Source organism: Dendrobates tinctorius, unplaced genomic scaffold, assembly GCF_039654945.1.
Source record: "Dendrobates tinctorius isolate UK_male_01 unplaced genomic scaffold, ASM3965494v1 ptg000150l, whole genome shotgun sequence".
Taxonomy (NCBI): domain Eukaryota; kingdom Metazoa; phylum Chordata; class Amphibia; order Anura; family Dendrobatidae; genus Dendrobates; species Dendrobates tinctorius.
The window spans coordinates 206,761-231,923 of NW_027361817.1; the positions used below are offsets into that span (position 1 = coordinate 206,761).

The following is a 25,163-nucleotide window of genomic DNA, read 5'->3' on the forward strand; positions in this document are numbered from 1 at the left end:
GTAGTATGTATGTAGCATGTAGTATGTATGTAGCATGCACGTAGTATATATGTGGTATGTATGTAGTATATATGTGGTATGTATGTAGTATATATGTGGTATGTATGTAGCATGTAGTATGTATGTAGCATGCATGTAGTATGTATGTAGTATGTATGTAGCATGTAGTATGTATGTAGCATGCATGTAGTATGTATGTAGTATGTATGTAGCATGCATGTAGTATATATGTAGTATGTATGTAGCATGTAAAATGAATGTAGCATGCATGTAGTATATATGTGGTATGTATGTAGCATGTAGTATGTATGTAGCATGCATGTAGTATATATGTGGTATGTATGTACATTTAGTATGTATGTAGCATGCATGTAGTATGTATGTAGTATTTTTTTTTTTTTTTAAACATTTAACACATTAGTCGGATGATGGGACTACTACTGTCCCATCATTGGCTAATGTGTCAATCACTGTCATGGTAGCAGGCATCGCCAGATGGGACTTGTAGTCCCATCGGACGATGCCTGCACAGACCCCCGGACATCAGCACAGCCCCCCGGCAGGCCGGTACAGACCCCCACAGGGTGCACAGACCACCGGCAGGCCGGCACAGCCCCCCGGCAGGCCGGTACAGACCCCGGGCAGTCCACACAGCCCCCCGGCAGAGACCCCCGGAAGGCCCGAAATGACGGCGCATCATGATGCGCACACACCGCGCATCATGATGACGTCATTTCGGCTGTCAATCAACTTTGAACTTCCGATTCCGATGCCCGATATTGAAAAAATATCGGATGTCGGTATCGGAATTCCGATACAGCAAGTATCGGCCGATACCCGATACTTGCGGTATCGGAATGCTCAACACTAGTCATGAGGGATCTCTCCCTGACCTGGACTAAAGCATCCGCCAACTCCTGGACAGTCTGTGGTGCAACGTGATGTTGGTGGATGGAGCGAGACATGATGTCCCAGATGTGCTCAATTGGATTCAGGTCTGGGGAAAGGAACGGGCTAGTCCATAGCTTCAATGCCTTCATCTTGCAGGAACTGCTGACACAATCCAGCCACATGAGGTCTGGCATTGTCCTGAATTATGAGGAACCCAGGGCCAACTGCACCAGCATATAGTCTCACAAGGGGTCTGAGAATCTCATCTCAGTACCTAATGGCAGTCAGGCTACCTCTGGCGACGAGCACATGGAGGGCTGTGCGGTCCTCCAAAGAAATGCCACCCAACACCATTACTGACCCACTGGCAAATCGGTCATGCTGAAGGATGTTGCAGGCAGCAGATCGCTCTCCACGGCATCTCCAGACTCTGTCACATCTGTCACATTTGCTCAGTGTGAGCCTGCTTTCATCTGTGAAGAGCACAGGGTGCCAGTGGCGAATTTGCCAATTGTGGTGTTCTGTGGCAAATGCCAAGCGTCCTGCATGGTGTTGGGCTGTGAGTACAACCCCCATCTGTGGACGTGGGGCCCTCAGACAATCCTCACGGAGTCGGTTTCTAACCATTTGTGCAGTCACATGCACATTTGTGGCCTGCTGGAGGTAATTTGGAAGGGCTCTGGCAGTGCTCCTCCTGTTCCTCCTTGCACAAAGGCTGAGGTAGCGGTCCTGCTACTGGGTTGTTGCCCTCCTTCCCCCTCCACGTCTCCTGGTGTATTGGCCTGGCTCCTGTTAGCGCCTCCAGCCTCTGGACACTACGCTGACAGACACAGCAAACCTTCTTGGACACGGCTCGCATTGATGTGCCATCCTGAATGAGCTGCACTACCTGAGCCACTTGTGTGGGTTGTAGAGTCCGTCTCATGCTACCACGAGTGTGAAAGCTCAACCAACATTCAAAAGTGACCAAAACATCAGCCAGAAAGCATTGGTACTGAGATGTGGTCTGTGGTTCCCACCTGCAGAACCACTCCTTTATTGAGTGTGTCTTTATAATTGCCAATAATTTCCATCTGTTGTCTATTCCATTTACACAACAGCATGTGAAATGATTGTCAATCAGTGTTGCTTCCTAAGTGGACAGTTTGATTTCACAGAAGTTTGATTTACTTGGAGTTGTATTCTGTCGTTTAAGTGTTGTCTTTATTTTTTGAGCAGTGTATAATTCATTTGCATTTTATTGCATAAAATAAGTATTTGATCTAATCGAAAACATAGTACCAACTATTTGTTGGTACAGAAACATTTGTTTGAAATTACAGAGGTCAGACATTTCCTGTAGTTCTTGACCAAGCTTGCACACACTGCAGTAGGGATTTTGGCCCACTGCTTCATAAAAATCTTCTTCAGATCTTTCAGGTTTCGGAGCTGTCACTGTGCAACATTGAGTTTTAACTCCCTCTAAAGATTTTCTATTGGGTTCAGGTCTGGAGACTAGCTAGGCCAGTCCAGGACCTTGAAATGCTTCTTACGGAGCTACTCCTTAGTTGCCGTGACGGTGTGTTTCAGGTCATTGTCAGGCTGGAAGACCCAGCCATGACCCATCTTCAATGCTCTTATTGACGGAAGGAGATTGTTAGCCAAAATCTCGTAATATGTGACCCCATCCATCCTCCCTTTAATACGGTGCAGTCGTCCTGTCCCCTTTACAGAAGAAGCACCCCCAAAGTATGATGATTATGGCACCATGTATAACAGTTGAGACTATGTTCTTGCGTTGTACTCATCCTTATTCCTCCCAACATGGTGAATGCAGTTGATACCAAAAAGTTCTATTTTGGTCTTATCTGACTACATGACCATGTCCCATGCCTCATCTGTATCATTCAGATGGTCATTGGAGAACTTTAAATGGGTCTGGAAATATGCTGGTGTGAGCAGGATGACCTTGTGTGCCTTGCAGGATTTTAGCCAATGACTGCGTAGTGTGTTACTAGCAGTAATGTTTGAGAGTGTGGTTCTATCTCTCTTCAGGTTCTTGACCAGGTCCTCCTGTGTATTTCTCAGAATCATCCTTGCCCAAAGAGGCGAGATCTTGCATGGAGCCCCATTCCAAGGAAGATTGACAGTCATCTTGTGTTTCTTCCATTTTCAAATAATTGTGCCAACATATTATCTTCTCACCAACCTTCTTGCCTATTGTCCTGGAGCCCATCCCAGCCTTGTGCTGGTCTACAATTTTGTCCCCGGTGTCCTTAGACAAGACCAAAGCTCTTTGGTCTTGGCCATGGTGGAGAGGTTGGAGTGTGATTGATTGAGTGTGTGAACGGGTGTCTTTTATACTGGTAATGAGTTCAAACCGGTGCAATTAATACAGGTAATGAGTTCAGAGTAGGAGGGCTTCTTAAGAAATAAGAAATACTAACAGGTCTGTGAGAGCCAGAATTCTTGCTGGTTGGTAGATGATCAAAAATGCAATTTAATTATTTAAAAATCATGCAATCTGATTTTCTGTTTTTATTTTTAGATTCTGTCTCTCACAGTTGAAGTATACCTATGATAAAAATTATATACCTGTCCATTTCAAAACTTGCAAAATCATCAATGTATCAAATACTTATTTTCCCCACTGTAATATTCAGAACTACACACAGTACCACACCTCCTCTTGTCAACACTGTCCACTAGAAGATCAGAGCAGTTGAAGGAGACCTTGGGAAGAGCAGAGTGGCTGTGTGAAATGTAGCTTACAGTTGTCATATGGTCAGCACTAAAGGACCGATGACCTCATACTGAGTAGAGAGATACACTTTATTTCTGGCTCCTGTATTATTGTAAGGAATTACCCCATGAGCATTTGAAGGCTTGGTTCGGTAACTTTAGAGAGGAGGTATTAGACTTCAGGGAGTTAAAAAAATAATAGATTCTGAGATAATCCCTTCTTATAGGCGTTGTCCATTACAGGACATCCTTTTATCAATTGGTAAAGTACCCCATATAAAATAAAAAAAATCTCACAAAAATAGTTAGATACAGTAGAAATAATTGACATTAGATTTCGTCTCCACTCATTGCACAATATATATACTGTATATACTCGGGTATAAGCCGACCCCCCTAATTTTGCCACAAAAATCTGGGAAAACTTATTGACTCGCGTATAAGCCTAGGGTGGAAAATGCAGCAGCTACTGGCAAATTTCGAAACTAAAAATAGATACCAATAAAAGTAAAATTAATTGAGACATCAGTAGGTTAAATGTTTTTGAATATCCATATTGAATCAGGAGCCCCATATAGTGCTCCATACAGTTCATGATGGGCCCCATAAAATGCTCCATACAAAATACACCCCATATAATGCTGCACAAAGGTTAATAATGCCCCCTTAAGGTGCTCCATAGAATAATATGCCCCATATGCTGCCCCATAAAGGTTATGGCCCCATAAAATGCTCCATAGATTATGCCCTCATAAGATGCTCCATAGATTATGCCCCCATAAGATGCTCCATAGATTAAGCCCCCATAAGATGCTCCATAGATTATGCCCCCATAAGATGCTCCATAGATTATGCCCCAATAAGATGCGCCATAGATTATGCCCCTTATGATGCTCCATAGATTATGCCCTCATATGCCGCTCTATAGATTATGCCCCCATATGCTGCTCCATAGAATATGCCCCATATGCTGCTCCATAGAATATGCCCCATATGCCGCTCCATAGACTATGCCCCCATATGCTGCTCCATAGAATATGCCCCCATATGCTTCCCACATAAGATGCTGCATATATTATGCCCCCATATGCTGCCCAATAGAATATGCCCCCATATGCTGCCCCCATAAGATGCTGATGCATCAGCTGACTGTTGGTTATATAGGTCCTTTCTGGAGACCAGCTTAGCAGAATCAGCTCTCTGGTGCCTGCCATGTTTGGTGTTAAGAGTCCTGTTGCTGTTGATATCTGTGGTTTGGAGCTTTGCAGCGGTGCATATAAGCGAAGTCTGGTGTTTTGTTTTTTTTTCTCCTAGTCCCTTTTGTTGTTTGTCACTTTCCCCTGTGTGTACTATATGCAGTGGCAAAGGCTAGGGCTCCTTGCCGGCCAGTGCAGTGACAGGTGACACTAGGGATTAGGTTCCTGATGGCGACAGGGGGAAGGACCTGCATAGGGTGTCAGGGGAGTGCAGGGACAGGCTCAGGCTGAGCTCAGATGGTGACCATCCCTCATTCCCTGTCTCTAGGGCCTTCCTTTCGCTTTTTCCATTCCTTTGTGTGTGAGTTGCGCCGTCCATTGACCGGCCACCCGTTGGGATTGAGTCACACCGTGACATTGTGGGCCAGAGTGGATATGTCAAATGTTTCCTTAAATTGGACACATTGAAGACATATTTATAAATAAAGCAAAGAGTTAGCCACCAGATGGCTGATACTGCTAAGAAGCACATCCTGTACTAACCAGAATGATAGGCTTGTGGCTTACACAAGGATATCTATGAAATGTTTACATATAAGTATCCTTTTTATTGCCTCCTGTACCTCAAATGTTGTGGATGGGAATCAAGCTCTGATGTGAGATGAAAGACTTGTTAGAAAGCTCAGCATGTCCTCTCACATGGGACCTCCACAGATCAGGCCACAAATCTAGAGACCAATGGCAAACAGCTTATTTTGCTGAAGTAAGCCTAGGTGAATCAGAAATGTACACTGCAGGATCTACTAGTGGGAAAATGTAATATTACATTGTGGTTATTGAGATAATTGGGGATTAATGTTTTATGGATTCCCAAAGTCTGCTGAAGATGTTATTTGCTAGCGGCTCTCCGCTCTGGCTCATAAAGGAAGTCATACATATGCTGTAATAGAATAGGGACGGGGGTTGTCATGTGGAGACAAACTTTTTAAGAGATTTTTAATCATTTTAATAACAATATTTAATGAATTATTCTCTAGTGGTATGTAATGTAGAGTGCAGCAGTAAGTACAGTTGAAGCTTTCCAGTTCTTCAGGGAAGTGGGATAAAGCAAGGTAAACTGTATGCTATTTGATTATATGTGACGCCGAGTGCACCACCAGTATATATGGTGGATACTCAGTCATCTAATTCATTCAAAAGCACTTGCGCCAGTAAAGGACTCTGTATTTTCAATAGCGGGTACATCAGTTTGATTTGTTTTGCTATCTAATATGATTATCATTCTCTGAGCTGGAAGCCAGGACTATGTCTCAATGCGCTGGCGGTTGAGCATACTTGGTTTCCTATAACTATATTTTTCTTAGGACGAAGAATATGTATTTTTTTTTTATAAATATTTGAAAAATGCCTCAATGATAATTTACAATATTTCAATCTGTAGGTTCTGAGAAATAAAGGAGTTTACGAAAATGTCAGATATGTTCAACAAGAAAACTTTTGGATTGGACCAAATTCAGTAAGTCACAGATTATTATTTTTTTTCAAGGCAATACCCTCCCAAAGTGGAGCATTCACTGCTGTCTGCTGTGGAAATTATTATAGTTGATACTTCTGCCTTTGTTATCATCTGCCAGAAAATGCAGCATGTAACCTTCAGTTAGAAGATGGCCAGTGCCCTGAAATGCCTCCCTACCTACCTTAAAGGGGTGGTCTGAAATCCAGATTATTTTTTTTTCTAAATCCCTATCTATGTGAAGTCATAATCTAAATTATTTTCCAATACACTGGAAATAAAAAATTCCCTATCTACTCTAACAGCTTTTCTGTTTTTTTGTTTTTTCTTCTACTTCCTTTTTGATCACGCTTTGTTGGAGAATCCCAGTCCATTCTGGGGTACTCAAGCGAAGGTCATTAGGGGGCAGAGGCTGCAGTCCCCGCACCTCCCTGAAACAGTGTCAACAGTGATATTTATTTCAGGGGTTGGGCTAGTCCCTGAGCGCAGAGCACTGTGCGATGGGCATAATGACAGCGAGCTCTCTGTTGCTGGCTCAGAACAGTAGTAACGCGCCGGTAACAGAGCATGTTGTCAGAATACCCGACGTGCAGAGACTAGCGGTGCACCCACAAGTGACATCACACCGGGTAATCTGACAGGATCAAAATTGATTTGGATTTCAGATCACCCCTTTTAAACTTTATATGTTTTATCTCGTACATGTGACTTTTGTAGCCGTACATTCGGTGGGACTGGATATCATCCCGTGCAATCTGTGGTCAGCAGTAAAGCTACAATATTTCAACATTTTTAGTTTATTTTAATGGATAAATTGAAAAAAAAATGCTAAAATTTGTGGAGTTACTTTATCTTTCACCTTTCTGTTTGACCTAGAGAGCTTTAGAGATTGTGTAGAGAAGGTGACTTTTTATGCAAACCATGCCTGTCTTCTGAATATGAACGTTCTACTTCATAAATATTACATATGGCAGACATAGTAAACATTGCATTGATTAAACTGCATAATTTAGCATGTGTCACAAGCTGCTGGAGGTTCATACTTTCACAGCTGCAAAGTGAACATTTTCTTCATAAGATATAGCACATAAAATGATCAAAACATAAACTTGCATACGTAATGTACATTGTAAATTTTGACCATATGAGGATAGAAATCTCTTTTGATTGGCAAAAATTGCAAATGCTTGTCATCCCATTTCCACTTGCAGTGTCATGCTTCCCCTAAAGACTTATATTCGGTGAGATATTGCACTGCATTCCACTGATTCCACTGTAGCTTGCTTGTGCAGTGATTGGCTGTGATATTTTTTTTGTGGAGCCCTGATTTTAAAGATGAACTGTCAACTCTTCTGATATGTCACTTTTACTAAATATTTGCGCTATTCAATAGAATAACAATTCTGGAGAATTTTAAAATGCCTTATGTTCCACTGTTTTTCCTCCTAAAATGCATAAACAGATTGACGTTGAATATGTTACATATTAAATAAACTTTGCAGTGTTAGTAGTGTCATATTACTGTATTTTTCGGACTATAAGACGCATCGGACCATAAGATGCAGCACAAATGGGCAGCACGGTGGCCCTGGGTTCGAATCCCACCAAGGACAACATCTGCAAGGAGTTTGTATGTTCTCCCCGTGTTTGCGTGGGTTTCCTCCTACACTCCAAAGACATACTGATAGGGAATTTAGATTGTGAGCCCCAACGGGGACAGTGATGAAAATGTGTGCAAACTTTAAAGCGCTGCAGAATATGTTAGCGCTATATAAAAATAAAGATTATTATTAGGGAAAAAAATTAATGTGTCAAATGGGGGTCCGTCTTACAGTCCGAATTCAGCTTACAGGGAGCGTGGTCACAGGGGGTGTTCGGTGGTACGGCGATATGACTCCCATTCCAGGCTGGTGCACTAGGTTCGGCGGTGCGGTGGCTGTGCCGGCATCTTGTAAAAGCCCAGAGGCCCCACACATCCATTGTGCCTCAGGGAAAATGGCCACCGGAGCCGGCATATGCTCAGATTGAGATCTCATCCCGAAATCTCGGGAGATGAGATTTCGTTGCCGAGATCTCAAACTGAGCATGCGGCGGCCATTTTCCCGGGGGCCACCTCATTGCAGCAATGGATTTGCGGGGCCTCTGGGCTTTCACAAGATTCCGGTGCAGCCCTCGCAGAGCACCACCGAATCTGCTGCACTAGCCTGGGAAAGGGAGTGTGATTATCGCCCTGCAGTGTCGGACCGCCGCAGAATCGCCCCACTCCTGCTTTTGCCACAGTAGTTGTAAACATTTTTGGGAAAAAGTGCGTCTTATAGTCCGCAAAATATGGTATGTAGCCACACACCAGGGGTGAACACAGACCAAAGATGGCCACTGTACAAGAACAGTATATAGGCGCCATGGAGTCCAATAATGTGTCTTTCAGAAGCTTTTTGCTGCTTTTGAGGTGGAGAGTGGGCCCCCTTACCACTTGGGCCCCTGGTTTCACAGATATATTTGCCCCTGCCACACACTTTATTGCTAAGGCCATCTATTAGTGGATATTAGCAATAAAGAGTGTTTATCGTTCTTGAGGGTGTGATATGTCTACATGTTACATGGATAGAGGTGGCACTATAGGAAAATTATTGCAGATTACATATAATTGCTGAGGTCCAACAGTTGGCCACCCTTTGATCTCATAAAATCTCTTTAAAGGGAACCTGTCATCTCAAAAAATGATATACACACACCTGCAGATATAGTGGTAATCTGCAGGTAAATAAATTGAAAGTCTGATCCACACACACACGCTGCAGAGCCTGTGTGTCTTGGTGTGACTACAGTGCCCACTGTATAGTGAGTAATGACTATAACAGCTCCCCTCACCGCCCGATGACAGGAAGTGAGCAACTGCAAGGAGGATATAACTTCATTTTCTCCCTGTAGCTGCTGCTCCAGTAAGGCAGCTAGGCATGACATAAATGCTATTTAGATGCAGATTACTCAGATTACTACATTAGGCCAGTTTCACATGTCCTGATATTTCCGGTACCGGAAAAACAGTACTGTCCATTTGTGACATCCTTGTGGAATCTGTGTGCTATCCATGTGTACCTTCTGTGTGTGATCCGTGTGCTGTCCATGTATTGAAACAATTTGTTTCAATGTTAACCCTATGACTTTTAAAACGCACACGGACGGCACACGGATGCAATCCGTGTGCGGTACGTGTTTACACGGACCTATTGACTTGTATGGGTCCGTATGACCCTTGCTGTCGCTCAAAAACGGGCATGTCAGCATGTTTTGCACATGGACACACGGTCCGTGAAAACACACTGACATATACATAGACCCATTCATTCGAATGGGTGTACGTGTGTCAGTGTCTCCGGTAAGTGAAACAACTATCACTGACGTGTAAAACCGGCTCTATCTGCAGGCAAATAACATTTTTGGAGGTGATAGGCTAAGTTCAAAAATAAACTTGGGATCTGTCCCTTTTGTTATATACCATAAGTTAAAGCCATTAGTGCCCAATGTTATTTAATACCTTGAGAAATCCTGGGGCTAAAGTGCTGGTAATATGTTTCTCCAAACATCACTGCATAGCTGAAAATGAGAATAATCTAATTTTTATTTAATGGTTTGTCCACTACCCAGGCTATCTTTTTTAAATTCTATATTCCACATTGTAAACTAGAAGTAATACATGAGTAGTGGACTATCCTTTTAAGGATTTGGAACAATTAACATATGAGAATGATTGTGTTAGGTTCACGGTGTCCTGAAATGATCTTTTTTGTTTTTTATTTATTATTGGCATGAAGACATTCCCTGAAATATTTGCAATTAAGGAATTAATTTAAATGTTTTGTTACAAGAAACGACAACTATGTTTCTCGGTAGAAATATTTAGGACTCTGCCAACTTGAATGAATTTGGATGCAGAGAGAACCATTTGCTCTATAAGCATGCTGTCTAAATCTGACATCCCTTATTGTATGCAGAAGACTCTATAATAAGTTCTTTTCATTGTTTGAGATCAATATATTAATACTTTCTATATTAAGCTGGTTTCATGCAACCTAGTATACTTAAACCGTTCATAGTTTACATTATGAAATGACTGTGACTGTTCTTTGTGCCATCAGTAGGAGCAGGACAATCAGTCATGTTATACCTATGAAAATAGGCGGCACATATGCAATTAGAATGTGCAATTATAGTACAGTCTCTTTATATAGAATAATAACACTGCGACTGTATGTAACTTTATGAAGTACCCACGCTTCCAGCTATGTGCCGTTCACCAAAATATGAACTGTAAATGTTCATAAGTCTTGGTCTTATGTCTTTAGTTCATATTCATCCCTCTTAGGACCTGTCTGTCTTTCTATCCTCTATTTTAGTAAACTTGTAAACACAGCATATTTTCTTGTATTTTTGCTTTGTGCTTTTCTTCTAATATTCCCCTTCAAAGCTTAAGAATAATTTTCCAATTCGGCATTATTACCATTGATAGGGTATGTCCTTACTCAGTCTGATACTGTAAGCATTGATTAGAGTCAGTGTGTACGGTCACATGCCAGCAAAAATAGGATTATAGATTCCCTTTACCGGATGAATCTTTGGCAATTAGACCATAACACACAGACCATGTAAGTGCTCTTACACTAGTAGCTAGTTCCTGCTACACCATAGCAAAAAGAGAATTCTAAATATCTCCCTAAACAGAAGTGTGACTGTGCCTTCAGACACTTTTTATGAGGATATTTTACAAACAGCATTAAAATGGATTACCGTACTTTGTCCCATGTTCAGATGCAGCTTATCTCATCTGTTATTTTCCTATGACTCACCCGAATGCTATTCTTCACATTCTTAAGTTTTTTAAAAGTTTTGCATATCCTAATCTGTCATGCCTGAAATGCTTGTTTTATATTGTCAGTAAGGTTTAACCATTTTATGACCTGATCTACCATCAAATATTTTCTCTCTTTAAAATATAACAATATAGGCCAAAAAAACAAGAACTGTATACATGTGTGTTGAAAACCTTCCCGTCTCTTCACGTACCGGCAAATCAGTATTTGGTTAGTTTTCCAACTTCCTTGCCATCTCCCTTCAAAAACTGTGTACAAGTGTACCTAGAAGAATTGATGCTGTTGTGAAGACAATGGGGGGGTCACACCAAATACTGATTTGATTTAGATTTCTCTTTTGTTTGTTCACTTTGCATTTTATCAATTGATAAAAATATACTATTAACACTACCATTTTTAAAGTATTCTTACCCTGGCATTTTTTCCACCCATGCCTAAAATTCTTACACAGTACTGTATATATCGTCTTATCCTCCTAGTAATAAGTTTCCTCCAGGGCAAGGATACGCACTGTTGTTTTGTTGCTGCAGTTTTCGGGAAAAAAAAGCTTAAGGATCAGAACCGTGCAAACCTTTTACCACAATACTATCTTATTGCCCCTACTATACTAACAGTACAGAACACTGTTCTCTTGCATGTTAGTGCAGCTCAGCCTAGAAATGCCAGGTTATTAAAGGGAAGGTGCCGCAATTTTATATAATTTGAAAAAAAAGAGTAAGTAACAAAACATGTTGTTTCAGCAAATGTTGTACTAACTAGGATTTATAGTTTGTTTGTAATAATGTTTTAATGTAGCCACTGGGCGCTGCCATCTTGATTTGCAGATCTGTGGAGGATTCATACAGTCTGCAAATATGGCCGTCCCTGGACATAGGAGACTGCGGTCAGCTCCCGACCCCATCTCTGACATTGCAGCCTCATTAGCAGAGAACTGGGCACGCCCCTGTGGGCTGCACCATTCACTGCTGTAGGTGTGGCTGGGCGCCATTTTACTGTAGCCCAGTGCTATCTGCTGAGCTCGACTTTCTGCACCGTGCTTCCTGCTCCAGCTCCACTGTCCTCCTGCTCTGTCTCCGCCTCCTCACTCACAGCCCCAGTGATCTCCGGTAATCTGACACCTTTGCTTTTATGAGAGATTTTATGGCTGTCTGAGGAGGACAGTGACATATACAGCCCATAGTCTAGTGTATAATTGGGGGGGGGGGGGCTGGAAGTTTCACCAGTGTGGGCATATCTGTAATACAGTCTCCTGTGATACTGCCTGCTGAGCCGTGTATCTAATCCTCTCCTGTGTGATACTGCCTGCTGAGCCGTGTATCTAATCCTCTCCTGTGTGATACTGACTGCTGAGCCGTGTATCTAATCCTATCCTGTGTGATGCTGACTGCTGAGCTGTGTATCTAATCCTCTCCTGTGTGATACTGACTGCTGAGCTGTGTATCTAATCCTCCCGTGAGTGATGCTAACTGCTGAGCCGTATATCTAATCCTCTCCTGTGTGATACTGCCTGCTGAACCGTGTATCTAATCCTCTCCTGTGTGATACTGTCTGCTGAGCCGTGTATCTAATCCTCTCCTGTGTGATACTGACTGCTGAACCGTGTATCTAATCCTCTCCTGTGTGATACTGACTGCTGAACCGTGTATCTAATCCTCTCCTGTGTGATACTGCCTGCTGAGCCGTGTATCTAATCCTCTCCTGTGTGATACTGCCTGCTGAACCGTGTATCTAATCCTCTCCTGTGTGATACTGTCTGCTGAGCCTTGTATCTAATCCTCTCCTGTGTGATACTGACTGCTGAACCGTGTATCTAATCTTCTCCTGTGTGATACTGACTGCTGAACCGTGTATCTGATCCTCTCCTGTGTGATACTGACTGCTGAGCCGTGTATCTAATCCTCTCCTGTGTGATACTTACTGCTGAACCGTGTATCTAATCCTCTCCTGTGTGATACTGTCTGCTGAGCCGTGTATCTAATCCTCTCCTGTGTGATACTGCCTGCTGAGCCGTGTATCTAATTCTCTTCTGTGTGATACTGACTGCTGAACCGTGTATCTAATCCTCTCCTGTGTAACTGACTGCTGAACCGTGTATCTAATCCTCTCCTGTGTGATACTGTCTGCTGAGCCGTGTATCTAATTCTCTGCCGTGTGATACTGCTCTCCTGAAATACTCTGTGCTGCTGTCACCCTGCTGGTTTTATGTGTGATCTACATGGTGGTATTGTGTATGATCTATATGGCAGCATTGTGTGTGAAGTATATGGCGGTATTATTTGTGATCGGCTAAAAGGGGACCCATTCTGGGGTGGTTCTGGCTGAGCACCTGCACACGGGTCAGGGGTAATAGGTGCAGTCAGGGGAGGGCTGGGGAGGCAGCTGAAGAGAGGGGTCTCATTTTTATCGTTACTGTATGGCTCCATTCCCCCCCAGCCTGCTTCCCAGCGTCACCCCGGACTGCGCCTGTCGCCTCGCTTTCACACATCGCCAGGACAGGATCTGAGGAGGGGAATGGGGTCTTTGCATGCAAAGTCTGGATCAGAACAGGCCATCAATCAGCAGAAATGTTTCCTGGATTTCTGTGCTGCTGTCTCCCTGCTCCTCCCCCATATATCTCCCTCTGTGCCCCCCATAGACCAGCGCACTGCTCTCCTGAAATACTCTGTGCTGCTGTCACCCTGCTCCTCCCCCATATATCTCCCTCTGTGCCCCCCATAGACCAGCGCACTGCTCTCCTGAAATACTCTGTGCTGCTGTCACCCTGCTCCTCCCCCATATATCTCCCTCTGTGCCCCCCATAGACCAGCACACTGCTCTCCTGAAATACTGTGTGCTGCTGTCACTCTGCTCCTCCCCCATATATCTCCCTCTGTGCCCCCCATAGACCAGCGCACTGCTCTCCTGAAATACTCTGTGCTGCTGTCACCCTGCTCCTCCCCCATATATCTCCCTCTGTGCCCCCCATAGACCAGCGCACTGCTCTCCTGAAATACTCTGTGCTGCTGTCACCCTGCTCCTCCCCCATATATCTCCCTCTGTGCCCCCCATAGACCAGCGCACTGCTCTCCTGAAATACTCTGTGCTGCTGTCACCCTGCTCCTCCCCCATATATCTCCCTCTGTGCCCCCCATAGACCAGCACACTGCTCTCCTGAAATACTGTGTGCTGCTGTCACTCTGCTCCCTCTACCATATATCTCCCTCTGTGCCCCCCATAGACCAGCACACTGCTCTCCTGAAATACTCTGTGCTGCTGTCACCCTGCTCCCTCCACCATATATCTCTCTCTGTGCCCCCCATAGACCAGCACACTGCTCTCCTGAAATACTCTGTGCTGCTGTCACCCTGCTCCTCCCCCATATACCTCCCTCTGTGCCCCCCATAGGCCAGCACACTGCTCTCCTGAAATACTCTGTGCTGCTGTCACCCTGCTCCCAGAATCCTTGCTGCCTGCCATCCTCGGTGACCGAAGACCCCATTCCTCTCCTCAGATCCTGTCCTGGCGATGTGTGAAAGCGAGGCGACAGGGGCCTGATATGGTGGAAGGAGCAGAGTGACAGCAGCACAGAGTATTTCAGGAGAGCAGTGTGCTGGTTTGTGGGGGGCACCCTGTTCGGTGCCAGGGATTGTACATAGAGCGCTGTGTTTTATACACATGGATGGACCGTCTTCTTGTCTGCTCCACAGAAATCCAGGACACATTTCTGCTGATTGGTGACCTGTTCTGATCCAGACTTTACATGAAAAGACAGTCAGTAACTTTGCAGGCCCCATCAAAATGGCTGCTCACTGTGTTCCTAGATGTCATCCTCTCTTTTCCCTTAGCAAACACCCAGAAGGGGAGGAGAGGAGTGACACCACACCCATGTCAGCAGATTCCGCCCATACAGTGTCCATTTTAGGGCATGATCATATATCAAAATCAAACATCATGGACACTGTACGCCCATAATTACTGCAGGACAGTAATGTGAGCTAGTTGTACACTAGGTTTTTGTGCCAAATTTCAGTATCTGCTCCCCCTAGTGTTAACAAGTGGAAATGCCAAACTTTTTAAAATTATTTTTCATATTTTACAAAATTAAAAACAAATGATAATATTTTTTAAGAAAATGTAAATATTAATTCTTTACATTTTTTCAATTGCTGAAAAATTTTTTTGGGGATGGCACATTCCCTTTAAGAGAAATATCTGTGTCTTACAAAATGTAGGCATTGGACTTGGATAACTGAGATCAGCTATTTCAGGTATTTGTCTAAGAATTTTATTTGTAATTCATTTTGACTCTAGAAAGTATATATGATTATATATACTGTTAGGTCCAGATCTAATTGGACAGAGACCGAATCTTCGTGATTTGCGCTCTGCATGACACTATTTTTTTTATATACGATAAAATGAAACAACTGAGATGCAATTGAAGTATAGAGGTTTAATTACAGGGGTTGAACAAAAATATCCTGTGAAATGTTTAGGAAGTGCAAAAATTTTTCAACACATTTCAGGGGCTCAAGTGTAATTGGAGAAATTAACTTTGCCAGAAATAAAATGTTCATTTTTAATACTTTGTAGAAAAATCCTTTGAAGGCAATGACTTGCCTGAAGTCTGGAAGCTATGGACATCATCAACATTAGGTTTCCTACTTTGTGATGCTTTGCCAGGCTTTTACTACTGCTGACTTCAGTTGTTGCCTGTATTTCTGCCTTAAGTCTTGTCTTAACCCATTAGTGACAGAGCTAATTTTGACCCTAATGACCAGACCAGATTTTTGAAATCTGACCACTGTCACTTTCTGTGGTACTAACTCCTTAACTCTTCAACGGATCCCACTGATTCTTATATTGTTTTCTCATGACATATTGTACTTCATGTTAGCGTTAAGTTTTGGTGATATGATTTGCGTAAATTTCTGAAAATATCAAAAATTTGACAAAATATTAGAAAATTTCACAATTTTCACAATTTAAATTTTTATGCCCTTAACCCCCCGGAGGTATTTTCATTTTTGTGTTTTCATTTTTCGCTCCCCTTCTTCCCAGAGCCATAACTTTTTTATTTTTCCGTCAATATGGCCATGTGAGGGCTTTTGTGGGACGAGTTGTACTCTTGGAACGTCACCATTGGTTTTATCATGTCATGTACTAGAAAACGGGAAAAAAATTACAAGTGTGGTGAAACTGCAAAAATAGTGCAATCCCACACGTTTTTTTGTTTTGATTTTTTACTAGGATCACTAAATGCTAAAACTGACCTGCCATTATGATTCTCCAGGTTATTACGAGTTCATAGACACCAAATATGTGTAGGTTCTTTTTTATCTAAGTGGTGATAAAAAATCCAAACTTTGTTAAAAAAAAATAAAAAAATTGTGTAATTTTCCAAGACCGTAGCGTCTCCATTTTTTGTGCTGTCTGGACAGGTGAGGACTTATGTTTTGCGCACTGAGATAACATTTTTAATGATACCATTTTGCTGCATATATGATATTTTGATAGTCTGTTATTGCATTTTAATTCAATGTTGCGGCGAGCAAAAAAAGCAATTCTGGCATTTTGACTTTATTTCTCGCTACACCGTTTAGCGATCAGGTTAAAGGGGGTTGTCCGGGCTTTTCACATAATCTCAGTACATATCTGGGCTGCAGAATTATGACAATAAGTAATTTACTTTCTGTCACTAGTTTGCACGGTTTTCTAGATATTCTGAACAGAACGTCCAAGGGGGGGGGTGTTATGGCATTGAAATGAGAACTGGTCGTAACCTCCTACTCTACTCCAAACATGCCCTCTATAGCAACAACTCCACCCTCCATAGCTACAGGCCCTTCCCGTCCACATGAAGAAGCCCTCATCACACAGTAACAAATCCTCCCCCTCTAGCAGCCTCACTGCAGAGAGCAGCTGCTCCTCCCCCAGACACATGCTGAACAGTGATCTATGGAAAGTGAAACTAGTGAGGAGGAGGGAAAATCGTCCTGTATTCTGGGTCACTCCATGATTACAATACATAACTCATTATCAGTAATTCCTTCCCTCACTGTCCAAGGCTGCTGGCAGCAGTGAGAACAGACTGTGTGATGGCCAGTGATGGGGGTCTGCAGCTTCTAATCTGCACAGGGGATGGCAGTCACTGATGTAGAAAAGAAAATAGAAAAGTTATGGAAGAAGGAGAGGGAAAAACAGAAAAAACAGAAAATTGCTCGGAGGTGATGGGAAAATATATAAATAAATTGCAGCTTGTCTTTCCCAGCACTGGCAGAGGTGAATGGTCCGCGTGCACCGGTTATGTATTTCTGCTAGAAACATTATAAAGTGATAGGATATAGGTACACACCTTACACAGGCTGGAGGTATGCCAGGGTCAGAAAGGAATAGTGAAAAGCTAGGAAGGAATGAAGGAAGGGCTCCTCAACAACACAAACAAGCCCTTTATTTATAGTATCAGAATCCTTAGTATGATATATATCTCCATACATACACCCCCCAACACTTCACACTGTTACAGCTGCTGATTGGACAGGCTGCTCCCATCAGTATTTGTGTCATTAGAGACACAGTGCTCACACATACACTGCACCAAATCTGCTGCTGTGTGAAGACATCAGTGACACAGAGCTGTCTCATTCACACAGCAGATGCTTTGTCGCACAACAGATTACATCAGTGACTGCCATCCCCTGTGCAGATTAGAAGCTGCAGACCCCCATCACTGGCCATCACACAGTCTGTTCTCACTGCTGCCAGCAGCCTGGGACAGTGAGGGAAGGAATTACTGATGAGTTATGTATTGTAATCATGGAGTGGTCCGGAATACAGGACGATTTTCCCTCCTCATCACTTTAACTTTCCATAGATCACTGTTCAGAGTGTGTCTGGGGGAGGAGCAGCTGGGTGATCTGCTCTCTGCAGTGAGGCTGCTAGAGAGGGAGGATTTGTTACTGTGTGATGAGGGCTTCTTCATGTGGACGAGGAGGGCTTGTAGCTATGGAGGGTGGGGTTGTTGCTATAGAGGGCATGTTTTTAGTAGAGTAGGAGGTTACGACCAGTTCTCATTTCAATGCCATAACACCCCCCCCTTGGACGTTCTGTTCTGAATATCTAGAAAACCGTGCAAACTAGTGACAGAAAGTAAATTTCTTATTGTCATAATTCTGCAGCCCAGATATGTACTGAGATTATGTGAAAAGCCCGGACAACCCCTTTAATCCTTTTTTTTATTGATAGATCGGGCAATTCTGAACGCGGTGATACCAATATATATATGTTTGATTTTTTTTTTATTGTTCTATTTTGAATGGAGCGAAAGGAGGGTGATTTGAACCTTTATATATTTTTTATTTTATATTTTTAAAAACTTTTATTTTATTTTGGAATTCTTCATTAGTCTCCATGGGAGACTAGAAGCTGCCATAAACCGATCTGCTCAACTACATAGAGGCGATGATTACATTGCCTCTATGTAGTAGAATTACTCACTTAATATGAGTGACGACCACAGGGCGGCGCTCACAGCAAGCCGGCGGTGACATCCATAAAGGTCTCCAGGAGACCTCCGGTTGTCATGCCAACCCATCGTGACCTGCGATCACGTGACAGAGGTCACCAGTGGGCGGATTCCTGGTGTGATTGCCGGAAGCGCATGTTAAATGCCGCTGTCAAGAGTTTGATAGCGGTATTTAACGGGTTAATAGCCGTGGGTGAATCGCGATTCCACCCGTGGCTGTTTCGGGGACATGTCAGCTGTTCAAAACAGCTGATGTGCCAGGAAAGATGAGGGTTCACTGGCGGAGCCCACATCAAAGGGAGGGAGGCCAGATGTCGGAAAGGGGTTAAATCAGATTGTTATACCACATCAAATAATGAATAAATAACATTTCCCACATGTCTGCTTTACAGCAGCACAATTTTTGAAACATAATTTATTTTTGTTAGTTTGGAAGTTATAAGGGTTAAAAGTTGACTAACAATTTTTCCATTTTCCAGCAAAATTTACAAAACCATTTTTTTAGGGACCACATCACAGTTGAAGTAACTCTAAGGGGTCTGTATGACAGAAAATACCCCAAAGTGACACTACTCTAAAAAATACACCACTCAAAACCACATTAAAGAAGTTTATTAACCCTTCAGGTACTTCACAGGAATTAATGGAATGTAGATTGAAAAAATTTTACTTTTGTTCACAAAAATTTTGCTTTAGCCCCCAAGTTTTTACGTTCACAAGGATAACATGGGAAAATGGACATTTAAAATTTGGTGTGCAATTTCTCCTAAGTATGCCGATACCCCATATGTAGGGTAGAACTACTATTTGGGCACACGTCAGTGCTCGGAAGGGAAAGAGAACCATTTGTCTTTTTAAATGCAAAAATGGCTGGATTCGACAGAGGACGCCATGTCGGGATTGTAGAACCCGTGATTTGCCTAAGGCCTCTTCCACACCTCAGTTTTTTAGAATCAGTCACAATCCGTCAAAATGGGCAAAAAACGGATCCTGTGTAGATTGTAAAAAACTGATGCACTGGATCCGTCTTTTTGACAGATCCGTTGAAGCAACAGCTGGAGAGAGAGAGAGAGAATATGAATGAGAATGGGAGAAGCAGCTGTAGGGGTTAAATTAAAGGAATAGAAATTGTTCCGGGCATGCTCAGTTTTAAAAAACGGAATCCAGCGACGGATTATGTCTTTTGATGGACAGCGACTGTTCGACTTTTCGACGTACAAAAAAAAGCGTTACTTTGTCCGTTCAAAAAAAGACGGATTGTGACTTATAGCAAAAAACTGATGTGTGAAAGAGGCCTAAACAGTGGAAACCCCTCACAAGTGACCCCATTTTGGAAACTACACCCCTCAAGGATTTTATTCAGGGGTATAGTGAGGATTTTTAACCGAAAGGTACTACACAGAATTTGATGACATTAGGTCGTCATATTCAATAAGTCGTCATTAGTGTTGAGCGCAAGTGCTCGCTACTTGAGTTTGTATCTGGGTGCTAAGGTGTGCAACCAAGCATCATGGGTGCTCGAGCGACCCCGATGTAAACTCGAGTAGTGAGCATTTGCGCTCAATACTAGTTATTATGTTGTCATCATTTTTTTAATACTTTTTTAAAAAACCCTATCCTAACCTTAACCCTAACTCTATCCTAAACTCAACCCCAACCCTAGCCTAACCCCAACCCTAGTGGCAAAGATTGAAAGAAATACAAATTATAAAATAAAAAATGTAATCTGGCTAAGAGGATGACACGGGGAATGACACTAATTACTGGCTTTTGATCACAGTGATAGGGTCTAACACAGTGATCAAAAGAAACCAATAGGAAAAATCCCCGCTGCAGCCGGGTGCTGGCCGGCCGCACTGTACATGCACACACTTTTTTTTTTTTTTTAGGAAGAGTTAGCGAGTGGCCGGGGGTGCAGCTGGAGGGATTGGGGGATGGTGAAGGTACTGGGATTGGGCTTGAGAACCTCATTTCTCTCTCTTCATACACGTATATCATGTCAGAAGAGAGAAATTATTTTGATAGCGGGCACAGTTTTTTTTTTATATACGATCGTCGTTGGTCATTAAATAACGGCAATCTCGTGATCAGGGACCGGAAAAAGCAGGAAAAAAAGCAGGCCCCTTAACGACCGTCCTTGTAATGCTTATAAGTGGTCGTTAAGGGGTTAAGCATGTGAAATGCATGCTTGCTGGGGTTGAGATCTGATGATTGACTCTGCCATTGCAGAATACTCCACTTTTTTGCCTTAAACTCCTGAGTTGCGTTCAAAGTATGTTTTGGATCATTGTCCATGTGTAATTTTAAGCGCTTTCCAATCAACCTTGTTGTATTTGGTTGAATCTGAGCAGAAAGTATAGCCCTGTACACTTCAGAATTCATCCGACTACTGCTGCCTTCAGTCACATCATTGATAAACACTAGTGACCCAGTGCCATTGGAAGCCATGCATGCCCATGCCCATTACATTGCCTGCACCTTGTTTTGCAGAGAATATGGTGTGCTTTGGATCATGAGCCGTTCCATGCCTTCTTTATGCTTTCTTCTTCCCATCATTTTGGTACCTTAGTTTCATCTGTCCAAAGAACTGGGCTGGCTTCTTTAGATGTTTTTTGGCAAAGTCTAATCTGGACTTTCTTTTAAGGCTGATTAATGGTTTGATCCTTGTGGTGAACCCTCTGTATTTGCTCTCATGAATTTTTTTTTATGGTAGCCTTTGATATTGAAACACCTGCTTCTTGACAAGTGTACTTTACTTGGGTGGATGTTGTGGAAGAGTTTTCTTCTCCATGGATAGGATACTGCAATCATCCACCACTGTTTTTTTTCCGTGCACGTCCAGACCTTTTTGAGTTTCCCAGCTCACCACTGCGCTCTTCTTTTGCAGAATGTACAAAACTGTTGGTTTGGCCACTTTTAACATTCCTGCTATCTCCATTATGGGTTTCTTATATTTTTAATAACGGACTCTTTCACTTCAATTGATTGCTCCTTTGATCACATGTTGTGGGTTTACAGCAAGAGCTTTCAAATGCAAATGCCACACCTGGAATCAGCGCCGGACCTTTTACCTGCTTAATTGATGATGGATTAACAAGGGAATAGCCCATACAGCCCATTAAAGAGATTTTAAAGTATTTGTCCAATTACCTTTGGTCCCTTTAAAATTAGCAATTCCTAAGTCCTTACTCCAATTAGGATGTGAGTATTCTAAAGTTTCAGCTGGTGTGTCTGCACTTTTAGGCCCATATTAATTGTATAACTGTATCTTGAATATATTTTGGTAAACAGCTAAAATACCAAAACTTGGCACTGTCCAAATATTTCTGGACCTAACTGTATATTTAATATGTAGTAAATAGTGATTCTTTTACTATATCTTAGTTTATTCACGATAGATGAATGACAAGCCAACAATAATCATTCTGGTAACAGCATCATCAAATGCATAAGAAAGAACTTCTAGTTGCTCCACTGGCTAATAATTTGCTGCAAATGTTTTCATAATGTTTTTGTACCTACTTTTCCTTGAAGAATTTTCTTCAGGCATGAAGATAATTGCACGATCTGAAATGAAGCAAATATTGGGTTATCATGTCTTACATGGACGACAATCTTACTCGGAAATAAGCTTTAGATGTGTAATATCCTCCTATTGTGAAGACTAGAGATGACGAGTAAGAGGCAGACTTGTCTTGATCATCGTATTACTGTTGTCTTGCTTATCTCTGTGTCCAAGGACTGAGTTTTTTTATGCAAGTTACGTTAGTTCTTTTAAGTCTGTGAGTTTTCATTTGACCTTTTTTTAACGTCGGTACTATTTTTTTGTTTGCATTTGTCAATTTGCAAATAAACTTGGAACATTTGGAATTGTGCCAATAGGTTCTGGGATTCCTTGTGTCATGTTATGATGGCCACATAGGATGTAATGTCTCAGCTGTCAGGATTCACAAGGGGCGGATGATCTTCCTCACGAGAAAATGACTGAGAATGGTAAAATGGAAAGGGATTTTCTGTTAAAAATCAAGCTGTTCTAGGAAGAAATTAAAATGTATCAAATATATTGTATGAATAACCTTTCCTTTTTTTTTTTTTTGATTTGTAATTTCTTCCAGGAAGATTTAATACATCTTGGAGCAAAATTTTCACCATGCATGAGACAAGATCAGCAAGTGTACAATTTAATTCAGATGAAAAGAGAGAAAGAAAGGCACTCCGCATGTTGTGTGAGAAATGACAAATCGGGTTGCATTCAGACGTCAGAAGAGGAGTGTTCGGTAGGATATTGTATTTAAGAATTCCACTGCCATGTGCACTGTTAGGATATTAATGCGTAATGTATAAATGAGTTAAACTATCTAAATATAAAGCTGTATGGGTACCTGATTTACTGATAAATTATTATTATTATTTATATTATTATTAATAATAATATTTTTTGTTTTCTAGAGGTAATAGACCTCACCACTGCTATGTGGCCAGAGCAGTAAAAAAAAAAGTCCTTATCCACTTAAAGGTTAAGGGGAATCTGTCGCCAGGTTTTTTTCTATTTAATCGTGGAGTAACATGTTGTAGGGGCAGATACCCTCATTTTAGCGATGCAACACTTACTGGGCTGCTTGTTGGAGATTCAGTAAAATCTGTGTCTTTTCAGCATGAGATTATCACTTAGGGCAGGGTTCCCCAACTCCAGTCCTCAAGGCCCACCAACAGATCATGTTTTCAGGATTTCCTTTGTATTGCACAGGTGAAGCAATTATCACCTAAGCAATACTAAGGAAATCCTGAAAACATGATCTGTTGGTGGGCCTTGAGGACTGGAGTTGGGGAACCCTGACTTAGGGGACAAGATGTCCTACCACGGATTAGCAGCTTTTTGCCAATTCACAGTGTACACAGAGAGCTGCCAATCAGTGGTGAAGGCAGGTTATACACAGTTTAGCATTCAGAGAACTGGTAAATCTGCAGCAGAGAAAACAAGGGATTTTATAAAAATGACAGCAAGCAGCCCAGTAAGTGACATATCACTGGAATCAGGGTCTCTGCCCCATGTTATGCTGCCCTCAGATTACATATCAAAAACCTGGTGACAAATTCCCTTCAAAGCGTACCTATCTCCTATCTGGGTCTGTCTTTTTTTATTCAATAAGAGTGAAAAGACCCTAACTGTTGATTTTACTAAATATAAGTTGGTGTCAAAAATGTTTATAAATAAAACACGTAAAGTTTGTGGTCCATATTCGCGCTGCCGGCTTGTAAAAAATACATTACATGCCAGAGATATTATAAAAAAATAATGGTTTCCTTTACTTTTCTACACATTTCGAAGTGTAACCAACTTCTTCTTCAAGAAATAAAATACCATATACATAACATAAACAGGGTATTTACAGGGTTTATATAGAGGTAAGGTGTGAAATGGGGTGCCAAAAAAGACACATAACAGTGTGTGTGATGTGTCAGAGTTCATGAAGTAGGCACAAGATGTGGTTCAGGTTAAAAAATGTGTCTTGTATATAATCAAAAGCAAATACCGTATATACACGTGTATAAGCCGAGTTTTTCAGACCCTTTTTTGGGGTGAAAAAGCCCCTCTCGGCTTATACACGAGTCATATATCTGAAAGCCAGCGAGGAAGGGGGAGCAGGAGACATGATACTCAAACCTCCTGGCGTCTGCATATCCAGCTCAGCTACATCTCCGTCCCGGCGTCTGTATCTCCCTTCCTGTCTTCTTCCTGTGCGGTCACATGGTACCGCTCATTAAAGTCATGAATATGGATGTGTCCACTCTCATAGGGGTGGAGCCGCATATTAATGACTTTAATGAGCGGTACCATGTGACCACACAGGAAGAAGACAGGAAGGGAGATACAGATGCTGGGACTGAGATGTAGCAGAGCTGGATATGCAGACTCCAGGAGGGTGAGTAGCACTGGGGGAGGGTGAGCCAGCCATGTCATAAGGATGCCATAAGGAGAGATGAGTATGTCATTTTTTTTTTTTTTAAATCGCAGCAGCATTATTATATGGGGCATATATGGAGCATGTTATGGGCCACCAATAACCTTTGTGCAGCATTATATGGGGCATATATTAATATGGAGCATGTTGCATTTCCCACCCTCGGCTTATATTCGAGTCAATAAGTTTTCCCAGTTTTTTGTGGCAAAATTAGGGGGGTCGGCTTATACTCGGGTCGGCTTATACAGGAGTTAAGATACATTATTACGTAAGCTTCATACAATAAATATACTGTTGATAGAAACGTGTCTTGCTTTTCTTGTATTTGTGAGAAAAAAGCTTATTTCCTGGATTTCCCGAACTCAAACACTGTGATGTGTGTGAAGAAGGTCAGTAGTACATGAGGCTACTTACTGGTGATGATGAAACTAAGATAAGGGTTTGGAGGGGAAAAAGAGAAAAGAGGAGCTTGAGACAAATATATATACATATAGTTGCATGTAT

At 42.2% G+C, this 25,163-nt stretch overlaps 1 protein-coding gene across 1 annotated transcript in view; it reads left to right on the plus strand.

Annotated features, from left to right (window-relative positions):
• Positions 1–25,163, plus strand: part of RHBDF1 (rhomboid 5 homolog 1) — a 189,960-nt gene that overhangs the window by 111,275 nt on the left and 53,522 nt on the right. The window contains exons 9-10 of the mRNA XM_073546636.1: positions 6,250–6,324; positions 22,812–22,973. Coding sequence (XP_073402737.1) covers positions 6,250–6,324; positions 22,812–22,973 — 237 coding nt within the window. The remainder of the gene's footprint in view (positions 1–6,249; positions 6,325–22,811; positions 22,974–25,163) is intronic.